Here is a 26,873-nt window from a genome sequence, read left to right as displayed (position 1 = left end):
CTCTTGAAAGCCTGAAAAATTAAAATTTTTGGGGAGGAGTCTCAAAATAAATACTAAACACTTGGTATGTTGTCATAAATAACTTAATGCTGTGAAGGACAGCCGGGTCCCATGCCCGGCAGGGACGCCCCTGCTGCATCTGTTCCGGGGGAGCCACCATGGGCAGCTCAGTACCTCCCCCGGGACGCTTGGTGGCAGCCTCCCTGGTCGACGAGGATTCTCCAACCTGGCGCAAGGCTCCATGGGAGATGGAGTCCTCCACAGCCTGGTTGGGGGCTTGGATGGCCGCCAGGGGGAGCTGCATGGACTTTCCAGCCCAGCTGGTCGACTCGTCAGCCCCACCCGGAAGGTCAATTAGGACCAGGTAATCAAGCACCTGGAATGCTTCCAGTGGGGTATAAAAAAAGGCCAGCCACCACCACTCGAGAGAGCCAGAGTCGGGAGGAGGAGGACTAAGCCTGAGGTGCTGTCAGAAGGATTGTTGTTTATAGAGTTTGTGAGTGTATTTGGGACTGTGTTGGGCCTGTGGGACACTGGGAAGGCATGCTCCATGGCTGAAGAGAAATAAAAAAAGTATTTATTTAAGTATGTGCCTCTGCCTGAGTATGTGCCGGGTCGGGCACTATATAGCGCCTTTTACAATGCCTATTACTGGAGTTGAATGAAAGTGTTTGTAGCAGCTGGCAGCCAGCATGGAATGGAAGGGCATGCTTTGGCAAGAAACAAGAGGATATGATAAAGAGGCGGAAGACATTCAGAGAAAAATGGTAAATAGGAATCTCATGCAATCCTTGTTGTTTGCCCTGATCTTAGCAAGGCAAGATCACATTGCTGAAGCCAACAAATTGCTGTTAAGCCTTTCATAAGGAAATGTTGCCAGAGTCAATGGGGATGATCAGGAGAGAAATGCTAAATAAGCCAGAAACTGAAACCAAAAGGTCTGTCTTATTGTACGTCAAAAACAATCAAAACAATTGTAGTCACGAATACAGAAACAAAATTCAGGAATGGGAAAAATCTGTAAACCATAAACTAAAACCAACAATGAGGACTTGTTTTTCAGGGTATCTGCAAGCTCCAATGATGATGCATCTGATGTGTCACTGTTCATTGTCACCATCGCTGTGACACTATAGTCATTCTGGAAAAGTGCTGATGTTGCATCATGACAATTAAAAAACAGCAGAAGCTCAGGAAAAAACCATAATAGCTATGTAAAATGGTACAAATTAAAAAATGTTCTCGTAAGAGAAAACAACTTTAAAAATAAAACGTATTGCAAAAATATGAAGCAGTACCTCAAAATGCTCCTATTGGGAAAGGGCCATTAAGATATAAGCTGAAACAATATTTCCACACATACAGAGTCCTAACACGTGCAGGGAAATACTATTACACATTTCAAATTATGTGCTTCTGCTCTCTGTGCTCTTAACTAAGAGCCAGTCTGTGGCAGGTTGGCAAATGTGTTGATGAAACATAATCCGCAAGATGAATGAGCCATTTTAGCATTGCAGACAGAGCATCTAAGTATGTATGTCTAATAAAGAATGGCTCTTCTGTGTGATGGTGGTCAGAAATACAAGGTAGTGTGGCTTTTACCTGTTGACTATATTCCCATGCATGATATGATTCAACAACTAAAATATGAATAACTGACAGTATTCTCCAAATCAAATTTATTCAGTATGAGTGAAACACGTGGACCGACGTTCCTAAAATAAAATGCAAATAAACACCAAGTTAAAGATAAGGAGCTGGTGACACTTCTTGTGTTTTCTAAACAGTCACTTCTTTCAGTTCCTCTAGAAGTCATAAAGTATGTTTTTACTTCTGGTGACTTATGTAGAGCAAGTGAAACTTTTCTATTTTGGAAACACATTCTTTTGTTTTCAGCATGATACAGTGTGACATTGATCGTATCACTGATGTAACTTTGCGAAGTAGTGGTCTTCAAGGAAACATTCATCTAAGGATTTAAAAGCAATGCTTTCCATATCATTGGAAGTTTTGACTGTCTGACAGTCTTTTCAATTTTCATCTTGCATTTCTGTCTCTGGGACATTCTTGTATTCGGTATCCTGGAATTTGAACCATCGTGTTTGTCAGCTGTATAAATTGCTTTATATTCAGGATTGCTGCTTGCTTGTCTTTCTGTTTCAGCATTTTGTCTTTGGATTCTTTGACAGCCTTCGTCATTTAAAAGCCTTCTGCAATTTGCTGGATGCTCAGCAGACATCTCTGCTCTTTTTGTCATTACTTGGTTTCTCGATAACTGTGCCACAAACACACAAATGCAGGTCATTGCCTCCAGATTACTGCTACCTACACTTTTTTGAATTTTTAGAACACATTAAACTTTGCATTAATACCAAGATCAAACATCTAGCCCTATTAGCTCATGAGTAATTGTGTAGCATTCAGATATACCTTAAAATTTTCCATAGTCCATAGTACTAGTGTAAGAATTAAAAGGCCCAGTCAATCCCATTATTACTGGGCAAATCTACTGAAGGGCTACTCACATTCAGAATATCTGATAAATGTGGTAATGACATTAATCATGATAACAATTAAAATGGAAGAAGCGGACTGGAAACTACAAGGCAGCAGGTTCAGATTACCACCCCTGGTTCACTCAGTAATCCTGAAGAAACTGCAGAAATTGTGCAGTATGTCCATGATAATCATCTATCAGATTCCTCAGCTTGAAGAACAGGACACTGCTAGGACTATGAATGACGTAACATAACATCCTCAAACCTGCTAAATCCAATTCACAGTTGAGACTATCCTGGCAGCACTGGGCACAAGGCAGGAGTCAATACTGGGCAGGATGCCAGTCACTGACAAAGCACACTCAGGTAATTTAGAATTTGTCAAGCATGATGTTCCTGGAGGAAAGAGCACAAAAGATACAACGAGAATGTGCAGCCTCCACACAGACAATGTTTGCCAGGAATTTTGAATTCACACAGGTTGACAAAGAATAATGTTCTGCATGAAGGGCTCTAGAGTAAGGCAAAACTAATGGAGAACAAGGAAGCTTTCATTTACCGAATGTTAGAAAAAGGGAGAGAATCCAATTTGAGGTAACAATTGGCTTTTGTACAAAATCAGAGGTTAATGTGTTACGGAGTACTGATGTGTCCATTAATGACTGCTTAATTATTTGAAGTTAGTCATGGAGGTGAGGGTGGAAGAGAAACACACAAATCTCAGTGAGTATTAAGTCTGTCATGGACACATAATGACATAAAGGAATTAAAAATAGCTTGACCCTGATGGGGATGACTCCAAGAATGAGGGTTTACATTTATTAGAGAACCCAAGACAACCATCATTTGTTAAGGTATTTGTTCAATACATCGATATGGGGAACTGGATCCACACTGACTAGGGCTGGTCCAAAATGGGATTGTACTTCATAATGGGGTACACTCACGCACTTTGGGACAATTTACACACAAACGGTCAGCCTTCTTGGACTGTAGGAGGTAATCCACTGGACAAAGGCAGAACAGACAAACTCCATACAAAAAGTCAGGAAACACTCCAGCGTTCAAGTGCTGTTATGATGAGGCAACACAAAGTGCTTTACCAGTGTGCCTCATCACCCCAAGTGCACTCTTAAAATAAAAGGTACCAAAGTGGTTCTTCAGAATGATGCCTTTGGGAAACCATTTTTGGTTCCACGTTTTTTTATTTAGATCAATAACAGCTTTTATAAATAGCCATGAATAGACAGCAGATTTATGAAATACAAATGGGCTCATGATTTTAAACTCTTGATGTTTACAGTGACACAAGTTCAGGTTTTCTTGATCTGTTTGTATCCGGTTATCCTACAATAAATTAATGATTTCTGCTTTGTCCACATATTAGGAACCATTTTTAAAGCCCAATGAAAACCTCGTTATCAAAATCTCGAGGTCGAATTTTTGGATGATTTCAATACTTTACCTATACTTTGTATATTAGAAAGTAAAAAAAAACATTACAATGGGGAGCCAGAAGCTCATGATAAGGATTTGGGATGCAAGTGGACTTCAGCCAGAGTGCAGAGTGATATGAAAGCCCAATAAATGTTGAATTATCTATTGCAGAAGTCAAGGCTTAACTTATATACAGCAGTAGGGAGGTCTCATCTGGAATGTGTGCAGTTTTGGTCTTAATATTAACAAAAAAAAATAGAAGAGTGTAAGTAAAGCTGCGGAGAAGAGCTACTTGCCATATCCTAGAACTGCAGGATGTGAACTACAATGAAAGAATGAAGGGTGAATATTTTCAGTAGCAAATGAAGATTAAAATATGATCTGACACAAGATCATAAACTGAAGGGAATTAGTACAATGGATTCTAACAATTACTTTAAAATTATAAAATGGATTTGTACAGAATTGTGCACAAATTTTAAAAGTACTTCTGATAAAATTAGCACATGGCGAGTCTTCAGATTATGGCTTGTCAGTAGTTTGGAAAACGAAACTGGAAATGTGGAGCTGTACAAGGTGGAATGGCTTGTTCTTTCCAAAATCATGTCTGGCCCATTTGTTTAGGAGCCAACAAAGAATTTTTATTTTACACAGAGCTTATTGATCTAAATTCCCCATGGAGTGGAGTACTGAACAATCATATTGGATTTCATCCCAATCTAGATTCCTCAGGAAGACATCACTGGTGAGGAGGGAGGAACAGTTGAAGGGGAGGTAGAGAATCAAAAAGGGGATGAAGAAGAATGGTTAGAGCACATTAATTGTAATTCATTTTGAATAAGTGTTCAACTGCTGCATGGATATTTCTGATCAAGCAAAATCCTGCCATCTGCTACTAGTGCTGCGTTGTATGAAATGAATATTGACTAATTGTGTATGATTACCAGACATAATCCACATCAGGAGATGGTGTAAAGCCAGATGAGACCAGATTATATTAAATTCTATTTTCATTCAGTTCTCTAACCTACTTATCCATTACAGGTTTATTGTGGGCCAGAGCCAAGTATAGCAGTAATGGGTTTAATTCAGGAACCATTAACTGGGATGCCACTCGATTGCAGGGACGCCTTACACACATGCCTGCACACACATGGGGCTAATTTAAAACTGTCTGCTTAAAATTATAGACATGTCTGAGATACAATGGAAAAGCTGAACACCTGTAGAATAACCAACACAAATACAAGGAGAACATCATTAACTACAGGGCCAGGCTTACAATCCAAGAATCCATGATTTCAATCAATCTATCTTCATTTTATTAAGTGTATATAACATTAGTCAAAATTGCAATGAACTTTAAGCAGCCAATAAGTTGATACTATAGTATCAAATATATAAATTGAGCAGGTCAGGTCAGGTTGGGGAGCATGCACTGGTACAGCACATTGCCACACCCACCACACGACAAAACAGCACAGGATCCTGGTTGGCAACCCCCCAGGCAGACATACGGTCCAGTTCCACGTTCCGGAAATTACCCCCATCTGCCGCAGCCAGGTGTTACATGGGCATCCTCTTGGTCTGGTCCAGCCACTCGAGTCCTTAACAATGAGGATCCTGTGATCCGGTTCACCCTCAGGGAATCGCACCACATGGCTATAGTGCCGTAACCGACGCTCCCTCACAATGCAGGTAATGTGCCTCATTCTGGACTCCATGAGCAACCGCTCATTCAACACAAAGTCAAACCAGTGGTACCCAAGGATTCTCTGAAGAGACACAGCACCAAAGAAGTCCAGTCTTCGTCTCGGCTCACTGGATAGCGTCCATGTCTCACAACCATATAGCAAGACAGGAAGCACCAGGACTGTAAAGACTTGGACCTTTGTCCTTTTACACAGATATCAGGAGCACCACACACCCCTTCCCAGAGACCTCATAACCCCCCATGCTCTCCCAATCTGTCTACTGACTTCATAGGAAGTGTCACCAGAGACATGAATGTCACTGCTGAGGTAAGTAAAACTGAGCAGCACAATAAAAAGAATACGGCAACTCTGAGAAAGAGCCTGAAAAATCCCAACAGCCAAAAGGTGGTATATAAATCAAACTACAAAAAGGGCCCATTGAAATGGTAAGAGAACAGTAATACATTGTGGGTAGCACTTGCAGTGCTAGCTGCCCAAAATGGGATTAAAGCAGCAACTTTGATCTTGGAAACTCATTCATTCACATTATCATTTTAGTTGCTTGCCCACGTGCTTTTGGGAAGTTGTAGATTTGAGAGAGCATGTGCAGAATATGACGACATCTCTTTGAAGCTCTGTTTCCTCCTGCTTTCCAAAGCCAATCTGATATAAAGCTAGTCAATTCTGTAATGGAGTCATTTAGAAATGCAGAAATAAGTAAATAGTCCCAACTTCCTTCAGTTAGAATATCTAATCCACACTGAGGAAGTAATTTCTCAATATTGATAAATTCGAAGGAAGCGTGTGGCTACACAGTGCCTGACCTGTGCTGATCCTAGGAATCTGTGGTATGATTTCAAACCTATTTTGGGATCAGCTTTCATGTGCCAGATCTCTATGGAACCATTTCCAGTATTCAGTCATTTTAGATAATATCTCACGTGAAGCGCACCTTCTCAAGGCTCATTACGTGTATACATGCAGAGGTGCATACAGTATATGAAAAAACATTCCGGATTTTATTCCAATCGAGACTCCCCATGAAGACGTTACTGGAGGGGAATGAAGAACAGATGATGGTGCTGAGCCAGAGGATCACAAGTAGATGAAGAAAGAATGACAGGAGAGCATGACCTTAATTATAATCCCATTTAAATAAGAGTTCATCTTCTGTCTGGCTATTTTTGATCAAGGAAAACTCTTGCATCTTCTACTTGTGCTGACTGGGATCGTCAATATATAAAATGAACACCGAATAACCGTGTTGATTATTTCAAACAATTATATAGCAATGGGTGGCGTAAAGCCGCAGAGAAGACCATATTATACAGATTAAATTATTCACCAGTTCTTTAACCTTCTCATTATCTACAGGGTTATGGTGGCCCAGAGCCAGTTCATTACTGAGCTCACTCACAAAACCAAACTGACACCTGCACATTTTAACTCACGCCAGACCTTTGGTGATGTGCTAGGAAATCCGAGGTAGCTGGAGAAGAACCCCATACAGACATGGGAGAACAGACTAGAAATGGGACAAAGAACTCTGCTGCTGTGAGACACCAGCACCAACTACTTAGTTTCACTTGAAATGGAGGATAATTCCAGTTTTTTTGTTCTGTCATAAAGCACCGAGATATATAGCAAGAGATGGTCCCATAAAAATCGTTGGTGTATACAAATCACAGTTCACACTTTACTGTTACATTACTTAGCAAGTTAGAATCTCGTAACAGACCTCCTTCCGTATACATTTTCTACCTGACATTTTCTGTTCCTTGTAGATCTCTCTGTGTTGATTGAATTGCCTACAGGGTAGCTGCCATTTCTTATATTAGTGCTGACAGCAAACTGAACCAACTTGTCTATCACCTCTTTATCTGTACTACTTGTACTAATCAGCAGGCCCTTTCAATGTCTTCTGCCACATACCTTAAACTTTTAGTGCTTATACAACTCTGCTGCAAGTACCTGCGGCTCAGTTTTACAAATGTGAGATATCTTAAGGCTATTGACGGTATTTTTCTTCAACATATGCATTGCCCTAACCTTTGACAGTACAATTAGATGCCTCAGTATCAGTTTTACAATATTGTGAACAGCAGTAAGAACCTAAGAATGCCTTCAGAAGAGCTTGACTCATTGTGAGTTTTGGACTATGATGTTGTGATCCATGGGATGAGCAAAAAGAGGAGCCTGCCTCATTGAGAGTAGAAGGTAAGTTGTAAGTTCTGCATTAATGCGTGACTCTGAAAAAGTCATTTATCTATTGTCTTCTAGGGTAGCAATGTTTGTACTCTAACATTGTTCACCATACCAGCCTACTCCATGTACGAGATAATACTGCTACCACTAAAATGATGGTATGATGGTAGGACCACAGAAAAAAACATATGCAAGCATTTTGGGACTCAGAAGATCTTCAGTTCAGCCAATTAGGTCTTGTTTGTCTGGGCTACGATGGGGCTAAGACTGTGTGGACCAGGGTTCAGTTCAAGGTGAGAGTGGTCCATATCATGCATTATTGGAGAAAAAAAAAAAACAAAAAAAAAAAAAAACAATGACTGTTATAAGATCAATAAACAATGATGCCCTCTGTATAAAGTACTTTAAGGTTATCTACCATAAAACGGTGGGTACTTCTTTGCTCATTTATTTTATGTCCCTGAAGATGTTTTCATTTGGCAGTGCTCCAGCTGTACAACATAAACAAAACACATACACTTGTTTTATGTATACCTCATATAACATACACACATGTCCGTCCATCCATCCATCCATCTTCCAACCCGCTGAATCTGAACACAGGGTCACAGGGGTCGGCCGGAGCCAATCCCAGCCAACACAGGGCGCAAGGCAGGGAACCAATCCTGGGCAGGGGGCCAACCCATCGCAGGACACACACACACCCACACACTAGGGCCAATTTAGAATCGCCTTTCGACCTAACCTGCATGTCTTTGGACTGTGGGAGGAAACCCACGCAGACATGGGGAGAACATGCAAATTCCACACAGGGAGGACCCGGGAAGCGAACACGGGTCTCCTTACTGAGAGGCAGCAGCCGTACCACTCCGCCACTGTGCCGCCCTACACATATGTCCACACTTATTTAATTGGGCTGATTTAACAAAGGGGTCATTACTTTTTCACACAGTTCCAGCTGGTGTTGGAATAATGTTTATTCAATAATTGACATTAACAAAAAATGCATTGTTTGTTTATACAGGTACCATTTATTTAATACCAGCAGGGGACCCCCATGCTCCCCTGAATGGGATAAAGGGTTGGAACAGTCATTAAAATTACCCAGGAGGAAAATTTAGCAGACTAAACACACCATTGGCAGCAACTTGGTATGCCTGTGCCAAGTCCCAAAGATTACTGCTGGGGTACCCACCTAATAAAGCGCAGATGTGATTAGTAAATGAGTTTCCTCAGGAGGAAGAATTCAGAATGAAACATTGGCCTCCATAAATATGTGGAATCTATGAAAAATTTGGAGGAGATAGGCTTAATGGTGTGGATTTGCCTACCAGACACACACACACTCGGCTTTAAGTATTAGATTAGATTTTGAGAGATTTTAAACTCTCAAAACTTACTGCTTACAGTGACAAGTTCAGGATTTCTTGATCTGTTTGTATCCTGTTACCTACTGTAAATCAATTAAATTCTGCTTTTTTCACATATTAGAAACCTTTTTAAAAGCCCACAAAACCATTTTCATATGTAAAGCATCTATCCAAAAATTAAATGTCTCCTTGTGAAGCAACAATTGTCTGAAGAACCACACAACCCAAAAAAGAGCTAATTTAGAACCAGGATTTCTAAGAGTGTAAGATGTTCCTACCTATGTGACCGAGGGTACGTTACAATGGTTACCAAAGTAACAATTTGTAACTTACTGTAAGCAGCATTGAACAAAGACTGAAAGGCACTACATAAAATATTTCAGGAGTGACACTGTGAACCTGTCATTACTACAGTTAGATCACAAGGCTGTGGATTCAAACACCAGTCAGATTTTCAACGGTAAGGAGTCTAAAAATTCTTTTTGTGTCCATATTTGATTTGTTTCAGGTGCTGTGTTGTTTTCTTCCATATTTTAAAGATGTGTAGGACATTCTGTCTGGTGTCCCTAAACTGTTTATCGTATGAATGAGAGTGGCTATGTGCTTGAATGGGCCACACAAAGGACTGGCACTGTGTGTAGGCCAACTCCTGCCAAGACAGGCTATGACTCTTTGCTACACTGATTTGAAATAAGTTAGGAAAATGTATGGTTGAAAAGATCACTAATAAATAAATTAGCTGCAACTTTTGTTTTTCTTATGTCGTCATTTAATGGTAATATTTTCAAACCTATCTGAACCTAAGGTTTCACAGGAAGGCCAGAACTGACTGCAGCTGTGATGCCAGTTCATTACTGAGCCCACTTACAAACATGCAAAAAAGGGGTAAATTTAATTTCACCAATTCAGTTAGGAGGAAACCTTGCAGCCATAGATGCATGTGGGGAATGTGCAGACTCGACACTGGACTGAATTAGACCCCAAGATGCTAAACACTGTGCCACCATTCTACCAATGATTTAACATAGAACATACAAATTAGATGCAGATACTAGAAAAAAAAATAATAACATTACAACAGGAAGTCAGAAGTTTGTGATAAGGACACGGGAAGCATGCTAAAGAGCAAAAGTGCAGAATGATATGAAAACCCAATAGAACATTAAATAATCTACTGCAGGAGATGTGGGGACTTTACTGTAAGTCAAGGCTTACAGCAGTTGCATGACCAATGGGACTTTCGCTGTTGTTTGATTGTTAGTACCTGAAGTGATGGTTCCAACATCTCAGAAACTGCTATCTTCATAATATTTTCACACCCTAGTCTCTGTAGAATTTACAAAGAATGATGTAATAAACAAAAAACACATCCAGTTAATGGCAGTTCTGCAGATGAAAATGCAACTGCTAATTACAGTAGTGTGAAGAGAATGGCCAGACTAGTTGAAGCTAACAGGAAGGCTACAAATATTCAAATAACAGCCCTTTGTCACAGTGAGTGTGCAGAAGGACATCTCTGAATGCACAGCATGTTGAACCTTGATGGGCTACAACTGCAGAATATCTCACCGGGTTTCATTCTCGTCACCCTAACAACATGAAGAGTAAACAGTGGGCACATGACATTTTCCCAGTCATCCAGTTTTAGTGATCATCTGGTGCGAGGAATCTCATTTTCGTCCATAACATGCAGTTGATTTGGTCAAATCTAAAACTAAAGAGCATGAATCCATCGGCTTTGTCAATGGTGCAGGCTGGTGGTGGTAGTGTAATAGTGTCGGGGCATGGTTTCTCAATATACTGTGTATTAGGCCTCCAATTACCAATTAACCATAATTTGAATGCCACAGCATGCCTAAGTATGTGAAATTTCCTGAGTGAACAATCCAGCAGTGCCCAACTACGATACAGTTTTTAAAGCCCATTCCAGGGTCACTTCTGGTTAATCTGTGGAAATGCCTTCTAGTGTTATTAATTTTCACACAATGACACATTCAGAATCTCTAATTCATGAGAATGAGGTTATTCCTCTTTATTTTCCTATATTTCTGTACTATGGAACATCTGCCCCTAGTAATGTTCTGCCAGCCGAGACCCCTCTCACAGTGTTTAACACACACACACTCGCACAGCTATACATACATAATGAATCCTTTCTCGATCTTAGTATTAGGGTAGCATGAAGGCAGAACTGTGAGACAGGAACCAACTACGGATGAGGTCTCAGTCTATCACAGGACACACACACACTCACAGTCACCAACACTGGCCATGTTCAGAATGATGTATGAACCTTAAGCTTGATATTTAGGACTAGAAGGAGAAAATCCCAACCAGACACAAGAAGAATGTGCAAACTCCACACAAATAGTGCCTAAGTTGGGATTTACACCACAGGAGGAGTCAGGCAGCAACTCTAACCACTATGCCACCCAATATATATTTATATGCACTCTAAACTATATTAAAGTGTCTTAACAAAAATGCCTACTATAGAAGATGCCAGGGGTGTCTCTTTTGTATACCAGCTGATCAACCAAGAAGTGCAGCTCCTTTGACATCAGGGCACACTTGCTCACCAAATATATTGCAGCTGTCTGTTGAGGATAGTCTTTACCACAGAGGACAACAGTTACACTGCCAGTTCTCCATTAATTTATTGCGTTCGACCTGCATGTTTGTTCTAATGGATTTCTGACAGTTTAGAAAGCTTTTATTTCCTTGTTCCTGAAAGCAAAATCAATCTAATTTGCAGACGGCATGAATCACTTTGACAGAGTGAACTCAATGACTCTGATTTGCCGTCATGTCTGCGCAGCTAAGAAACACACAAAAGGTGGGTTAAGAGTTTAAAGTCAAAGTGACACCCGGAGGTGTGAAAGTAGCAGGGGAGCCACAGCAAGACACCAACAAATTGACAGCATTGCAAGAATGAAACTCAGCACAAAGCGTTCATTCAGGATTGAGCTAATTACAGCCTTCAGAAGGGGGATGCTTCTACAGAGGCTTTATGAGCGGGAACAATGGCTCTGTATTCAGCTCAGCAGTAGGACATGGACCCAGCAGCTAAACAACAAATTTCTAGGCAATCCAGGAGGCCTGCCACTACTTGGTGACTAACAAATTCCTGCCACCATGATACAAGGTCAAAGTCCTTGTTTATATGCGCTCTTTCATGTGGGAAGGCAGGCTTGAACTATGCAGACGGACAATATTGGACTTAAAAAACAGATTTACTGAATCTGTCCCCTAAATCCTGGGCATCTGCTCAGACTTCAAATCCCACATGTTCTTTCAAATTTCCATCACAAATAATGTCTTTTGATTTAAAAAAAAAAAAAAAAAAAAGTGTGGTCACTGTTTTCAATTTATCGTCAATTAGTCAACATGCACTATCACAATGTGCTTCAGAGATGACACAACAATATCAGTCATTGAAATGTGAAACTCAAAATGGAAGGAATTTTGGGGTGGAATATAAATTTGTTTACTCCTCAAAACCGAAGTAAATACTGGACTAAGCTCTACACTTGCAATGTGTTTGGAAAGATGTATATTATGAAAAGACGCAATATCAAGGAAATGGTCATTTTGCTTGGTTTACACACAGTGCTTAGTGCAAATTCCACACATCTCCACAGTCCTGGACTGCATGGAGATTTCTGTTCTCCTTTTGTGTGGACTTTCTGGGCACATCTCAAATATGCACAGGTTTGATTGACTGTCCTATAATCAATAAGTGCGGCTTCCAGGTTGGTCTGCTCAATTATGGGTTGGCTTCTACAGTGGTTTCAGAAAGTATTCAGAGCCTTTCACCTCTGCAGAAATTTGTGTTGCAGTTTTCAATATAAACAGACACACTTTCCATTTTTGCCCAGCAATCTACGGCCGATGCCCAAAATGTGATATCATGTCTTCAGAAAGGTTTGCAAATTTATTAAAAATCTAAAACTGAAATCTCTCTCTCATACAAGTATTCAGACCCTTTGCTGTGGCACTTTAGATGGTGGTCAGGTGCCTCCGGTTTGATTTCATTCTCTCAGAAATGTGTCTACAACTTGATTGGAGTCCTGCTCTGGTAAAGTGCATTGATTAGACAGAATTTAGAAAGGCACACACCTGTCTATATAAGGATCAGCATGTCGGGACAAAAACCAAGCTATGAATTTCAAGGAGCTCACTGTAGACATCTGATCAAATTGTGGCGAGGCAGAGATCAGGGTAAGGGTATAAAACTATTTCTAAAGCTTTGAGTGTTCCTAGGAACAAAGTAGCCTCAATTATTCTGAAACGGAAGATGTTTGCAACATCCAGGACTTTTCTTAGAGTTGGCTGTCCAGCCAAACTGAGTAACTGGGTGAGAATGGCCTTAGTCAGGGGGGTGTCCAAGAAGCAAATGGTCACTCATAACAGAACTTTAGAAGTTCTCTGCTGCGACAGGGGAACCTGCCGAAAGGACAGACATCTCAGCAGCATCCCAATCAATCAGGTCTTTATGGCATAGTGTGATGGTGCTGGTCAGCTCCACGCTACAGGTACCTTCCAAGAGCCTTTTGAACCTGCTACCATGAATAATGCCTTTAATAAAACAATCCAAAACTCAAAATGACGTTGAAACAGTGTAGTGCAGTCTTCAATAAATAAATAAATAAATGAGGAAAAAAAAAAAAAAAAACGAAAACAACTGATTGTGGAGGTTAAAACCATCCCTTAAAAGTGATGTTAAAACACAGGCAGGGATGTTTTCATTAAAAAAAAAAAACAAACAGTCATTGGTGCAACCCTTTAAAATTTACATCTTATGACTTACTCTCCCTTCTGCTGTGCTGGCTTCCCCCTTGTATGGCTCTGTGGTCACAGCACCTCATTCACAAACTGCGGAAAGCCAATGGAGCAATCCAGACAGACCATACCTCACATGCAGGCATGCTCTGTCTCAAACACCCCATCAACCTCTTGCAGTCGCGTGAGCAAGCACACTCACAGAGATCAAGCAGGCTATTTAATTAAATTATTCAATTAAAAGTGGACCACTGATTTCCTGGCTGCGGACCCACAGTTCCACATATAGTGGTCACACAGAAGACAGTCTTGAGTAAAAGAAACAACTATTATGGTATTTCAGAAGACTCTATAAGCATGAAGAAAAAGATTCCCTGGTCTGGTAAGGCAAAAATTGAACTCACTAGACAGAATTCCAAGCAATATGTCTGGCAAAGATCAGGCAGTGCTCATCACCTGCCTAATACCATCCCTATGGTGAAGTATGGTGGTGGTAGCAACATCATACTATGGGGGTGGATCTCAGTTGCAGGAACAGGGATAGGGGACAAAATTGAGAGAAGGATGAATACAAAGATGTCCTTGAAGAAAACCCACTCCAGATTTTACGTGACTTCAGACTGGGATGGATCTGCCAGGAAAATCCTGGGGTTCCCACCTTGTAGAGACTTACCACGAAGACTTCAAGTTCTAATTGCTGCTTATACAAACTACTGAATTATGGGTCTGAATACCTACATGAATAAGAGATTTCAGCTTTTGATTTTAATACATTTGCAAGCCTTTCTTATAACATGTTTTCACTGTGCTATTTTGGGCTACTGAATGAAGATTGATGGGGAAAAAATGTCAAATTTATCCATTTAAAATTAACTCTACAACCCAATAAGCATTCTGAAAGTGAAGGTCTGAATACAGTCTGATTCCAGGATTCACTCCAACCATCCACAACTTTATAAAAGAATATGTAGCTTTACAAACTAAATGAATTCTTTATTAAATAATATCTATTAGTCTGCCAAACAGCAGCCATTTGGGGGTTCACTCTGATCTCATTTCTGTGAATCCTACTTTATCTAAGTGGTCTTCTAAAGAAGTCATGAGGAATTTAATGTCAAGCCTTTCTTAAATGTTACATCTGGAAAACACCAAAAGTGGACTGAAACAGTTGTGTAGAGGATCTAGACCGAGTCTGTATTGTTGATCCAGCCTTGGACTTCAAAGGAAATCAGTCAAAGCCATACTGATTTGGGTCACTAATGAAAGTCATATTTCATTAAGAATGTCCTGCTCCAAATTAGATATTCACCGCCTGAACAAGTGGTCGTATCCTGCATACCCCATTGTAAAATTGTGAAAAGCTCCTTCGACCTTGATTGGAGCCCTTGAACAATGTATCCATGATCTTTATGATCTTCAGAGTCTAAATTTTAAACACTAACGCTCAGCAAAAACATGCCTCAAGCATAAACCACCACCACCACCTTAGAGCTTATATAAATAGGAAATGATGGCTTGCTTTTTTTCCCAGCTCACCAGTGAATAAAGCCTTTAGTTAAAACATTTGGTCTCATCAACGTGCTCCAGTCTAATAAGAGGTTTGCTATTATGTTGAGATTTGTTCAAACCAAATGAAAAACTACACTCTGTCTTAAATCACAAAACAATGTAGGAGCTAGAAAGGGAAACTCCACCAAACTGGCCTAGAGTGACAGCATATCTGTTGATTCACTTGATTAGTTAAACATTTTAGTACCACAATTAGGTGGCTTTGATAATGGAAAGATGGGCACAGAGCTATGAAAGTGGTGTGGCTTAGTGCTATGGTGTTGGACAACAAACTACAAAACTGAAAGTTTGAAGCACACCACACAGGTTCTGCACAAGCTGTCACTGCTCACACCGTAGAGATTTATGAAGAATTATATGGAGTTTGGCAAGGCACAGGGGTTATATTTCAAATAAGTGAAGGTGTGTCAACACTGTAGTGGCCTGCTAGTTTACATACTGTAGGTTACATGCATGGCTTCCACAGCAAAACACTCAAACATGTTACATCTGCTCCAAGTCTCAGCTTGCTATGATGAACTGCCCAAATGTTGACACAATCCAGAGTGCAGATTCAGAAGGTGGCATAATTAAAAACAGTTAAAAATTAGAATCAGGTCAGCTCTTATCCTGATTAAGGATATTATGATGTAATGAAGTTCTCAGTTACAAACAAAAGAAGGTGACAATACAGTATGACCTTACAAAAACAAACAGTTGAGAATCCCCATTATAGCTAGATACCATTGCTCTGTTTTTAACATTTAGGTGAGCTATGCAATGTAGTGCATAAATGCACAATTAGAAAACACAAATCTCATCACTGATCCTAAACAAACTACTTCACCATCCAGGAGTCAAATACACTTAAAATGTCTGTAAAAATACTATTTTGTTTAAGAAGTACTATGATCACCATGAAAGCTGCTACATTTCAGTTAAATTTTATAGCACAGAATCTTGGAATTCAAGAATGCACAATGTATAAAATACCCAGTGATAATCAGGTGGGCGCCTTAATGTTCCCACTGTTGGCTGAGAACTGAATTGAGCTATGCAAATGTGTAGACCAAAAGTCATTCCACATTGTACTTCTGACATGCAGTTCATCCACTTTTCAGAACACATATAAACATAGGCATTGTGGGTCCCTTGCAGTGTACCTGATATAGCACCATACAGGTAAAATACTAAGAGGAGAGGATTCTCGGGTCTGTGCCCTGTGTTGGCTGGGATTGGCTCCAGCAGACCCCTGTGACCCTGTGTTCAGATTCAGCGGGTTGGATAATGGATGGATGGATTCTCGGGTCTAAGAGCTATTGCACTTGAACAGTGGAGCAAAATCTGTTTCAAATTTAACTAATCTGCAACTAATGTTGTTGTGGCCTCAGGATCCTCCTTGGTTTGCTCAGCTGGCCATCTTGTTCCCTGTTAACAGCAGCGCTCAAGGAATTAACAGCTGACCTTTTTTCTCAATTTCCAATGAATTGCTATACATTACTCTCAATTTAAAAGGGACAGAGCACAGAGATAAAGTACATCCTCACATAAACTTGATAAAAAAAAATTACAATTGTCATGTGACAATAGCTTGAAACAGGTGTTACAGTTGTTATTGTAAATCTTATTTACTTCAAGCATATGTAAAGACTCAGAAATGTCTATACAGAAAGTAATGACGATGGAAGTACATATTAGTAGATTCATGTCTGGAGCATAATTGTCTCTCTGCAATTCATTTCCCAATTACATAGGTAATACAGAAGAGTTCATTCAAGAATGGCACAGAGTTCATTCATTCTGTGCCCAGGTTTTACTAATAACTAAATAAATACAACAGTGACCAAAGTGTATAAAATACCTAGTCAGAGACTGGACAATGTTTGTAAAGAATGTCTCATTGCAATGTAAACTTCAAAGTAGAGCATAAGCTCTATATAATACATATTGCGAGAGATCTCACATCAGACCTGGAGGACATCTGCAAAGAGATCTTCACAACCCCCTAAAGAATATGGCATGGAAGAACCTGGCAGCATTTTTCCCCATACACACTTTCCAAACTAGTAGCGGAACAGAAATGAACACCTAAAAAACGTATGGAAGCAGATGAAACAAAATAACAGGGCATCAGACAGTGGTTAGGAAAGAAGGGTTGGGGCAAGTGGAAGTTTTTTTTATATTTAAAAGTCTCCACCCACTTTCTGGAAACCTCTCAAGGCTTGTCAAATGAGATGCTTCCCCTTCCTTACTGAATGGGCTGCCACCACTCAAGCATTTAGCTCCACCCAGCGTGTGAAGCGCTCACCCAGCCTGGAAAATAAATTCTACCATCTGCTACAATACTTTTTCACTAACGGGCTCCGAGTGAATTAACATTATGACAGGTTTTTAAAGTTTATTTTCAAGGACCTCTTCCAATTTTAATTTTCCATCTTTTACGTTATCTAAAGGGTAAATTAGGGGTCCCCAGACCTCCATATTTCAAAACCTTTGTTGGTGCGGCTGTCCCACAGGTCAACACAGTTGGGTTTACTTTGTGGTCCCGTCTCCATCAATGTGAAATTTCCATCGCTTATCTCGATGTATTTAGCCTTCCTTCCACATTTCAAGAATTGTATGCGTTAAAAATTAAAAGGTGCAACTCTAACACTGGGCATACACTATGCAATTTTTAGAAACTGTGGTCAAGGAACTACTCACACTGTATGACTGAGTCTCTGGTCGTAGATGTGCTCAAGTTGTAGGAGCATGTTCACTCTGGTTGACATGCCACAATGTAGGTGCTCAGACTATAGGTGTAAATGGCTACTTAATCTATATAATTTACTGTTGTGTATGTTTATTTCTGGTCCTTCTAGTGATCGTTTCTTAAGATACTTTTATCATTGACTAGTTTTAGGCATGTTGATATATGAACATTAGCAAAAAGATGAAAATGAGCATGACAAGGGTAATACCCAATGTCCAGAAACTATACTACAGCTCGCTGAAATACAATACCATTCATTTCTCACTGCTGCTAGAACAGTTTCACTTCAAACTCAAATTCAAAATGTTAACTGGCCGACCTGCGGAGGTTATTGTGGTATAAATGTACGATAGGAAAGTGTTTGTCAACCTTTTTGCACATGTGGTTATTAATGTTTGTTGCCACATTCACACTCACCTCGGTGGCTAAACATTGAATTTTGGGAAGTTTGATGGGGACATCAAAAAAATAATTTCTTCTCCATTTATCTTTAGCCTCCTATTAAACTCATTAAATTTATTTATTTTTACTAGCTTTAAGTTTTACTTCGTTGGCCATGCTTTCTTTCTCATTGGGGTCTTTGATTTGTTTTCAATCCTATTTTTTGTAAAAAATTATTTGTATGGAATGATAACAATAAAAATCAATAAAATTTAAAAAAATCAGTTTCAAGCATGCCAGATATTCGTAACATGCAATCAGGCATCACAACATCTCTTATACTGCACGTGAAATGACAGTCAATGCTGCTGAAATTCTGGGAAATATTAGTCAAGAAATGCAAATCTTCCTTAAAGTCATGCAAAAAATAAATAAATAAAATCACACAGTGTATGTCTGGCATAAGATAGTCTGACATGGGTATAATTGTGCCTTATGATCAACTCGCATCCCATCCAGTGTCTGTTCCTGTTTTGCACATACAGTAATACTTATAGTATAGGCTCCAGCCCCAGGCCACCCTATAATGGTAAAGCACATTCCAAAAAAAAAAAAAAAGTGGATAGATAGCTATTGAAATAAAAGCAATTAAAATAGAAAATTAAACTGCTTTCAAAAAAAGGGAGTCAGAAAAAAATGAAAACATGAGAAAGCCCAAATGTGACTAACCAGTAATGCATGCACTCGTGCCTTGTGTGTCTCAATAAAGGGATAGGAGTAAGTCAAGATGAAAGGTTTTCAGACAGCGCTTTATAGTTCATAGTTATTGAATTCAAGGCTATTTAATTAGCAAACTTGGACAGCACAGTGGTGATCCAGGTGTTTACTTAATGAAGGCTATTAGATCTACTGGTCTGTCCACCTAGTGGGCTGTTATCTGCGTTCTAATTTAAAATTAAGAGAGTGTTAGAAGGGTGATTTGTATACAAGTTCTTTTAATCAATCATTTGACCTCTTGATCATAGACCTGGCATTGATAATTATTGACCCTGATGTCATAAATGCCTAGAAGGAAATTGACTTTTGAACTTGGAGATCAGAGTGAAAAGTGAGAGCTGACAACAAAGCATATTGAATCAGCAAGACTTTTTGTATGTCAGAGGCATGGACTTCATAAGCTTGAAAATAAGCACAGCCCATAATACCCTGGACACCAGGAGGACAGCTATTAAACTAGCCTCCAAAAATCCATTCATCTATCCATCCTTGTTTATGTTGTGATGAGCTGATGACTATCCTGGAAGCACTGGACACAAGGCAAGAGCCAACCATTGCAGCAAATCCAACCCACTCATACATTGCTAGCTTGTTTGATCCAAGCCAAGCTCACCGGAGACCAGAGACTTTCCCAGCAGCACTAATGGGAGATAAAACCCGAGAAAAACAACTCCATTATAGGGCACAACCACAGGTGCCAGTATAGAGAGGGCAATTAATCTAACTAGCACATTTTTATGGATTTGAGATGAAAACTGAAGTACTTGCAGGAAATCCCACTGAGACACAGGGAGAACATGCAAACTGCACACAAATAACAAAGCCAGGAGGCTGGATCCATGAAGTAGCAGAGCTGACCACAGAGATACTGTGCCACCCAAAACTCAGCCCTACAAAGTCAAATTAACTTATCTATTAACCCAACACATTTTTGTAATGTGAGAGGGAAAAATGACAGTAACTTGAGGAAAGCCCATTCAGATGTAGGAAGAATATGCAGAATCCACATAGACATCAACCAAGAGAAGGTTCTAAACCCAGACCTCTGGAATTGTGATAGCCATTGTACCCTGCACACCCCACTAATAATGAAAATCTTAATCAAATGCAAGCAAACCTCAGGGTGGTCTCACATGACTGAATTATATTTAAGGCATTAGGAGACATTGACCCTGTAGAGCAGTGAATCTGATGAAAGCTATGGAACCACTTCCACAGAAATATTCACATAAACACAACTTTGCATGCAATGAATAGAATGTACTTTATTTATCGAGATTTGATTGTGTATGTCATATACAGTATGTACGAGACAAAGTATTTACTTTAAAGTTTAATAATGATAAAAAAAAAACACTCCTTTTTATGCAAAAAGTAATGGCGACTCATTATGATTATGAAATACAATCCTCTTGTGCAAATTAAAACAGATCTACTATTACTACATTTTCTACTATCATTACTACTACTACTATTACTACTCTATATCAACAGTACCGGCTATATATTGACTATAAATTTTAATTTTTATGTGACCCTCATGGATCCCCTTAAACCCATCCATGGACCCCCTAGGGATCCACGGACCTCAGGTTAAGAACCCTTGCTCTAGATGTTTTGATAGGAAAATAACAAAAGAGGCAAATATTGCTTTGACATTTGTTTGCTTACCAGGTACTTTAGGATATGTAGCATAGTGTAGTAGCTAAGGCATTGGACTTTAAAACACAAAGCTGTCTATTTATCTCCATTTCTGATTCACCACGTGACCCTGAGCAAGTCACAGAATCTAACTCTGCAGCTCCTTTACTACAGTTCTTCACTTTGGGTGAGAGGCACTATATAAAATACTAGCTGTGTAAGCCTGTGCTGTAAAAAGCATGGGCTCCTAGAAACCATGGATTCTGGCACTTCAATCAATCGGATCAGTTGTGCATTCACTGCTAAACAAGTTTCTCTCTCCTCGGAGGATTCGTTTTGCTTTTGTGCTCGCCTCGCTTGTGTATTGGTGAGTCGGACAGACAGACACACACACTTCCATGCATAGACGTCTATATATAAGAAAGGTTTGGTACACAAAGTCCATAGCTTTATGACTTTTACTGGATCATATCTAGTCAACGAGTCCATCCCAACTATTTAAGGAAGTGTCATTCAGCTTTTTATCTATTTACTGTATTTATTAACAGAATGAGTATATTTGCAAACTGAAATGTTGCCATTTCTTTTTTCCGCTTATACAGGACCCTTTATCCAAACTGATCTGCAGATCACAGGTCTGTTAATTTGCTAATCCTTACATGATGCTTAACAGTGGGCAGTGCTACTGCTTTATAGTTTCGAGCTCAAATCCCAGCCTTCCAACTTTCAGGTCTGCTTGGGCTTTTTCTCTGATTCTAAAGACAAGGATAGGATATTAACGAGATGGGAACTCAAATCTGTCTCTGCAGGAGTATCTATGTACGGATGAGTATGCCCTGTGATGGACTGGCACCACCTTCTTATTAAATTTAGTTCTTTAAATGGCACTTTACGGTGTTTCCATGTAGTACCCTTGCTTGACAAAGAACCTGCATAGCAGGTCGCCAAGAGGATACTAACAGAACAAAGAAAACCTGAATTATGGTGAGTTATGGTGTGCATCACGAGTACTTTAAAATCCGGAACCCAATAGTATTTCACAAATTTGTTATTATCTATTCATGGTTATTTATGGCACCTGTTACAGATTTAAACCAAATAATGTTCTTTCTGGAACCTTCATGCGGATAGTTCTTATTGGAACTAAGACAGTTTTCCTTATGACAGTACTCTGAAGAACCACTTTGGCACCTTTATTTCTAACAGTACATTTGATATTACAGTTTTTACATTTGAGGAGAGGGTGGCACGGTGGCCCAGTGGTAGCGCTGATGCCTCACAGTTAGGAGACTCGGGTTTGCTTTCCAGGTTCTCCCTACATGGAGTTTGCATGTTCTCCCCGTGTCCACGTGGGTTTCCTCCAGGTGCTCCGGTTTCCTCCCACAGTACAAAGACAAGCAGGTTAGGTGCATTGGCGATTCTACATTGTCCCTAGTGTGTGCGTGTGCCCTGCGGTGGGCTGGTGCCCTGCCCGGGGTTTGTTTCCTGCCTTCTACCCTGTGTTGGCTGGGATTGGCTCCAGCAGACCCCAGTGACCCTGTAGTTAGGATATAGCAGGTTGGATAATGGATGGATATTTGGGGAGACTCGGTAATTTGTGTTGCCTCTTCACAACATTACTGGCACTGGGCAGTGTTTCTTGACTTTCTGTATGGAGTTTGTCTGTTCTGCCTTTGTCCACTGGGTTTCTTCCCACAGTCCAGGAAGGCTAACCATTGTGTGTAAATTGAGAGAAGGTGCAGGAGTGTGTACTGTCTGATGTCTCATATTGGACTGACTTCTATGTGTTTAGTCTTAAAAATATAATGGCTCTTTAATAGAACTTTCCTGGTTCTTTACTGGATTGTACGTTTCTTTGTAGAACTATTGCTTCCCTTGTGGGAAGGATTCTTTGCATATGAAGTTGGTTCTTTCTGCTTTGAAAAACTTTCTAGTAACTAGTTAGAAAAAAACTAAAATTATTAATGCATGGTAGGCTACTTAGCAGGACATTAATAGGTTAGGAAAACCTGGAATGTGTCTGTGGTGTCTGTGTTACTGCATACAGCAAGAGTCGTTTAAAAAATCAGAACCGACTGGTATTTCACATATCTGTTATAATGCATTCATTATTATTTGCCTGTTATAGATCTAAATAAAAGTTCTTTCTGGAATCTTCATGTGGAAGGGTCTTTTGGGAGACCAAAAGTGGTGTCCCTAAGGCATCGCTCTGAAGAACCAGTCTGTTATCTTTTAATTTTAAGGGTATTGGACAAATACATTTAAAAAAATAAAAAAATAATAATGAAACACAGATGAACTGTCTAAGGTTTCTTGGTGGAAACCTTACCCCCTTCTAAAGTAAGAAGCCATCCCTGCCTGGTACAAAGTTTTTTTCACCCTAATGCAGAAGACCTGATTTCTGTACTAAGCATATGCATCAACATTTTACCAACCCAATAGGGATAAACTGCTCTGAAATGGTTTGAGCAGCGTGTACAAACTGAGAATCGAAGAGGACTTCAGTCTACTTCAGAGTACAGTCATACACCGACAATTACTTTGGTAATTCACATAACAGCATGGTGGGGACACCAAGGCATTGAACAGGATCGAAGTGAAGCCAATCAGTAACTCAACCCGTTAAGCTACCGCTGTTTGCCCCTTGCTTATTCAGTCATATGCGACATTTTCCGATTTACAGTGTGCATTAGTGATGGGAATTACACCGGGCTATCCGATGTCTTTACCGTTTATCCGAAGTCTCTTTCATTATGTTCATGAACGTACTGTTGAATTCTGATTGAAAATATGAATGCAACATTCAGAAATTCAAGTGCATTAAAAAAATGACCATAATATAAGCCAAAAATCTTAATTTGTCGTGTGTTGCTATCAATCTAAACGAAATACTGCAGCAAAATTACAAAGCGGGGCCTCTTAACATCTATTACGCGATCTGAACAAGGAGAGATAATCGGCATACTCATATTTGAGAAATTCACGCCCACTATTAGTCAGAAACGTAACAATGCGCAGGCAAACACTTCGGCATTCAGAAATTATGAGCCTTTGGTACTTTTCTTTCCTTATTTCGGAAACGCCTTCTTATAGACAAAATCCGCACCGGTAGATTAGATTGCGCAAACGTGAAAGTGAAATACCGAGACGTACTGCAAACACGACCAACAGGTTTTACGTGTATGAACTTAAAAGAAAAAAAAAGTATGTTTAGCATCGCAGGAGAACTTTTACATTGACACCGAAATAAATCCCAATGGATTCTAGAAGTCAAAGTTAAATATGAAACCACCTAATTTTACCGATAAATAAATAAATTGTTTCGACATACACTAAAACGTCTGAAGTGACAAGGGGAACAGATTGCCCTGTACTGAAATAAAAATCTGTCAGTTGGGCAACGCTGTAACAGAGAGACACACAGAGGTCAACATGAACTTAATAATTATCAATTTAATTTAAATTAGAGTTTAGAAATACAGGTGTACTATCTCTTAGAGTTTACATCTAAGGCGTGGACGCGGATGAAGAACGTACTGTTCCCAACACAAGATACAGCGACAGCGCGTTCAGCCTGGTCATGATACACGGAGGCAATTTATTGCTTGAATGACTGGATAGTTGGTTGAAAATGGGTTGCTCCCCTCCTTAAATCTAGACGGAAAAGCCCCATATTTTTAGCAGCATGGGCACCTTAATTCACACCAACATGTGGATCTACTGTGAAACTAATGAAGCTTAAGCTTCAGTGCCCCGAATCACGGAGGTGACCCAGAAGCGACTGTACATTGCTTAAAATGTCAGGTTTGTTGTAAGAGAAGGTTGTTTTTTTTTAAACCCATGGTGATGTGCCGTGAGACAACCCCATTGATAAAAATTACAGTGGTTACCCAGACTTCGCTGCTGGTTGTGAAGAGGCCCGCATAACAGATAAAACTTCAGGGCCCCAAAAACTTATGTCCGCCACTTCGCGTTCCCGAAAAGGGCGAGGCAAAGTGGCATCCTAAATCCTGTTTTGTGCAATGCCTCCATACATTAATAGGTTTGTGTGAAGATGATTATTAGATTTTTTGTCTACTCTTATAAGCAATTAAAAGAATACGATCAATTGATCGTTTAGCGCAATTTGAGTAAGCTACGCGATTATCAACCATGAGAGGGAATCGACCCTATAGACGAAGTGCCAGTCCCAAGTGACATGGATATCGAATTATTTCCCATTTGTTTGAAATAACTCTTTAGCATTGAATTCATGCACTATTTCAATCCATTAATACATAATTGTGCATACAACCCTCCCTCCACCCTCGAAACGAACACTTCTGTATTTACTACACACCACATGTATCACACTTATTATTCTGTTATATTTTCCACCTAGTGTTCTTTGTTTGCCTTTCCGTGAATTTTTAATTTAGGCTTTCACGGGGCTTTTTGTATTCTTCTGCCTTATTTCCCCCGTCTTTCTTTTCTTACGTGGGAGAGAACACCATCACTTTCCGCTTTGTAACCTGGGTATTCCCCAATGAATTAACATTTGAATGAGTTATCTGTTCCCTTAAGTGTTAAAATAAACACATTCGCGTGAAAAATTAGAAAAATAACAATTCCTTGGAATTAGCATGATCAGCATTAAGGAATTAGAGAACGGCTGCGTCCGACTTGAGAATAACTTGTACCTGTTAACCTTCAACGACATTAGGTCATATTTCATCGCATATCTTAACACTTTACAATTAACCTTCGTCCGATTAATAAGCAGATTTATAAACAACTAAAACCAAAAATGAAAAGCATACTAAAGTAACCTCGACTTACCTCCCTGGGACTGTTGGTGCACTGGCAGCGGCATTAGAAGCCACAGAATCCCAGCTCCCCATAGCACCTGTAAGTAGCACATTTTATATCCACGCGGTCAAAAAACTCTTTGTGACATGATCATGATATTATCCAAGCAAAATACATGCGGCTCATTTCTTTCTTTTTGCAACAGGTGATTGATGATTTGATCCAAACTGTCCCGTGAAATCCGATTGCTCCTAAAATTGTAAATCCAAAAGGAATGAATGACTGTGATTTAAAAAAAAGAAAAAATAGATTTTTTAAACGTTTAAAAGCAACTATAATTTAGTCATCGGCCACTGAAACTATGAACATGAGAAATGCGGTTAAAATAGTCATTTCTATCTCACAAAGCATGAAGAAAAAAAGTTTATGAGAAAGTTTCTTCAACTCGCGACGCTCCCAGTCCGATTTGCCCTCCCCAGTAAATGAAGAAAGACGCTTCAGAGGAGATTGGTTAAGCACTGTGGGGCTCCAGCCAATCACGGAGGACTAGTTGTAAAATTTTCCGGAAGCGATTTGTTGTGACAATGCTGTTAAATCAGCCAAAAAGAAAATCTTTCACGTTCGTGTTGACATTTCATATCAAGTATGTGTGCTGCAGGCACCGTGCTTGCAGAATGGCTCTGTCCACATACAATGCACACATAACAAAGACACTGGTGAAAGTTAATTCCAAGCTGAAAGAGCAAATTGAGTACACTCTAAAAGTTCTGTCACGATTGTGATTGTCATATTATTAATGCGTCCTACTGAGCGAGATTGGTTGGACAGTCGTTAGCTCTGGGTTCGGAATCGAGTCCGGTTACTTGCCTGTGTGGATTTTCTATGCACGCTTGAAGGGTATCCCTCAATAATTTGCAAATTAGGTAAATCAGCAGTGTCTCTGTGCTTCAGTACTACGCTGGGCTTGTGCTTTGCTACGTATGCTGCTGTTAGACAGTAC

At 39.8% G+C, this 26,873-nt stretch overlaps 1 protein-coding gene across 4 annotated transcripts in view; it reads right to left on the bottom strand.

The window, feature by feature from the left end:
• The window catches only part of erbb3a (erb-b2 receptor tyrosine kinase 3a), a 148,518-nt gene extending 122,163 nt beyond the window's left edge, over window positions 1-26,355 (bottom strand). For all 4 annotated transcript variants that reach the window (XM_028798126.2, XM_028798127.2, XM_028798128.2 and 1 more), the window contains exon 1: window positions 25,904-26,355. In XM_028798126.2, the coding sequence (XP_028653959.1) occupies window positions 25,904-25,985 (82 nt within the window). In that variant the 5' untranslated portion in view covers window positions 25,986-26,355. The remainder of the gene's footprint in view (window positions 1-25,903) is intronic.
• Between the last annotated feature and the right edge of the window lie 518 nt (window positions 26,356-26,873).

Source organism: Erpetoichthys calabaricus, chromosome 3 (assembly GCF_900747795.2).
Source record: "Erpetoichthys calabaricus chromosome 3, fErpCal1.3, whole genome shotgun sequence".
NCBI lineage: Eukaryota > Metazoa > Chordata > Cladistia > Polypteriformes > Polypteridae > Erpetoichthys > Erpetoichthys calabaricus.
This window is presented reverse-complemented; position numbering and strand designations above follow the sequence as displayed.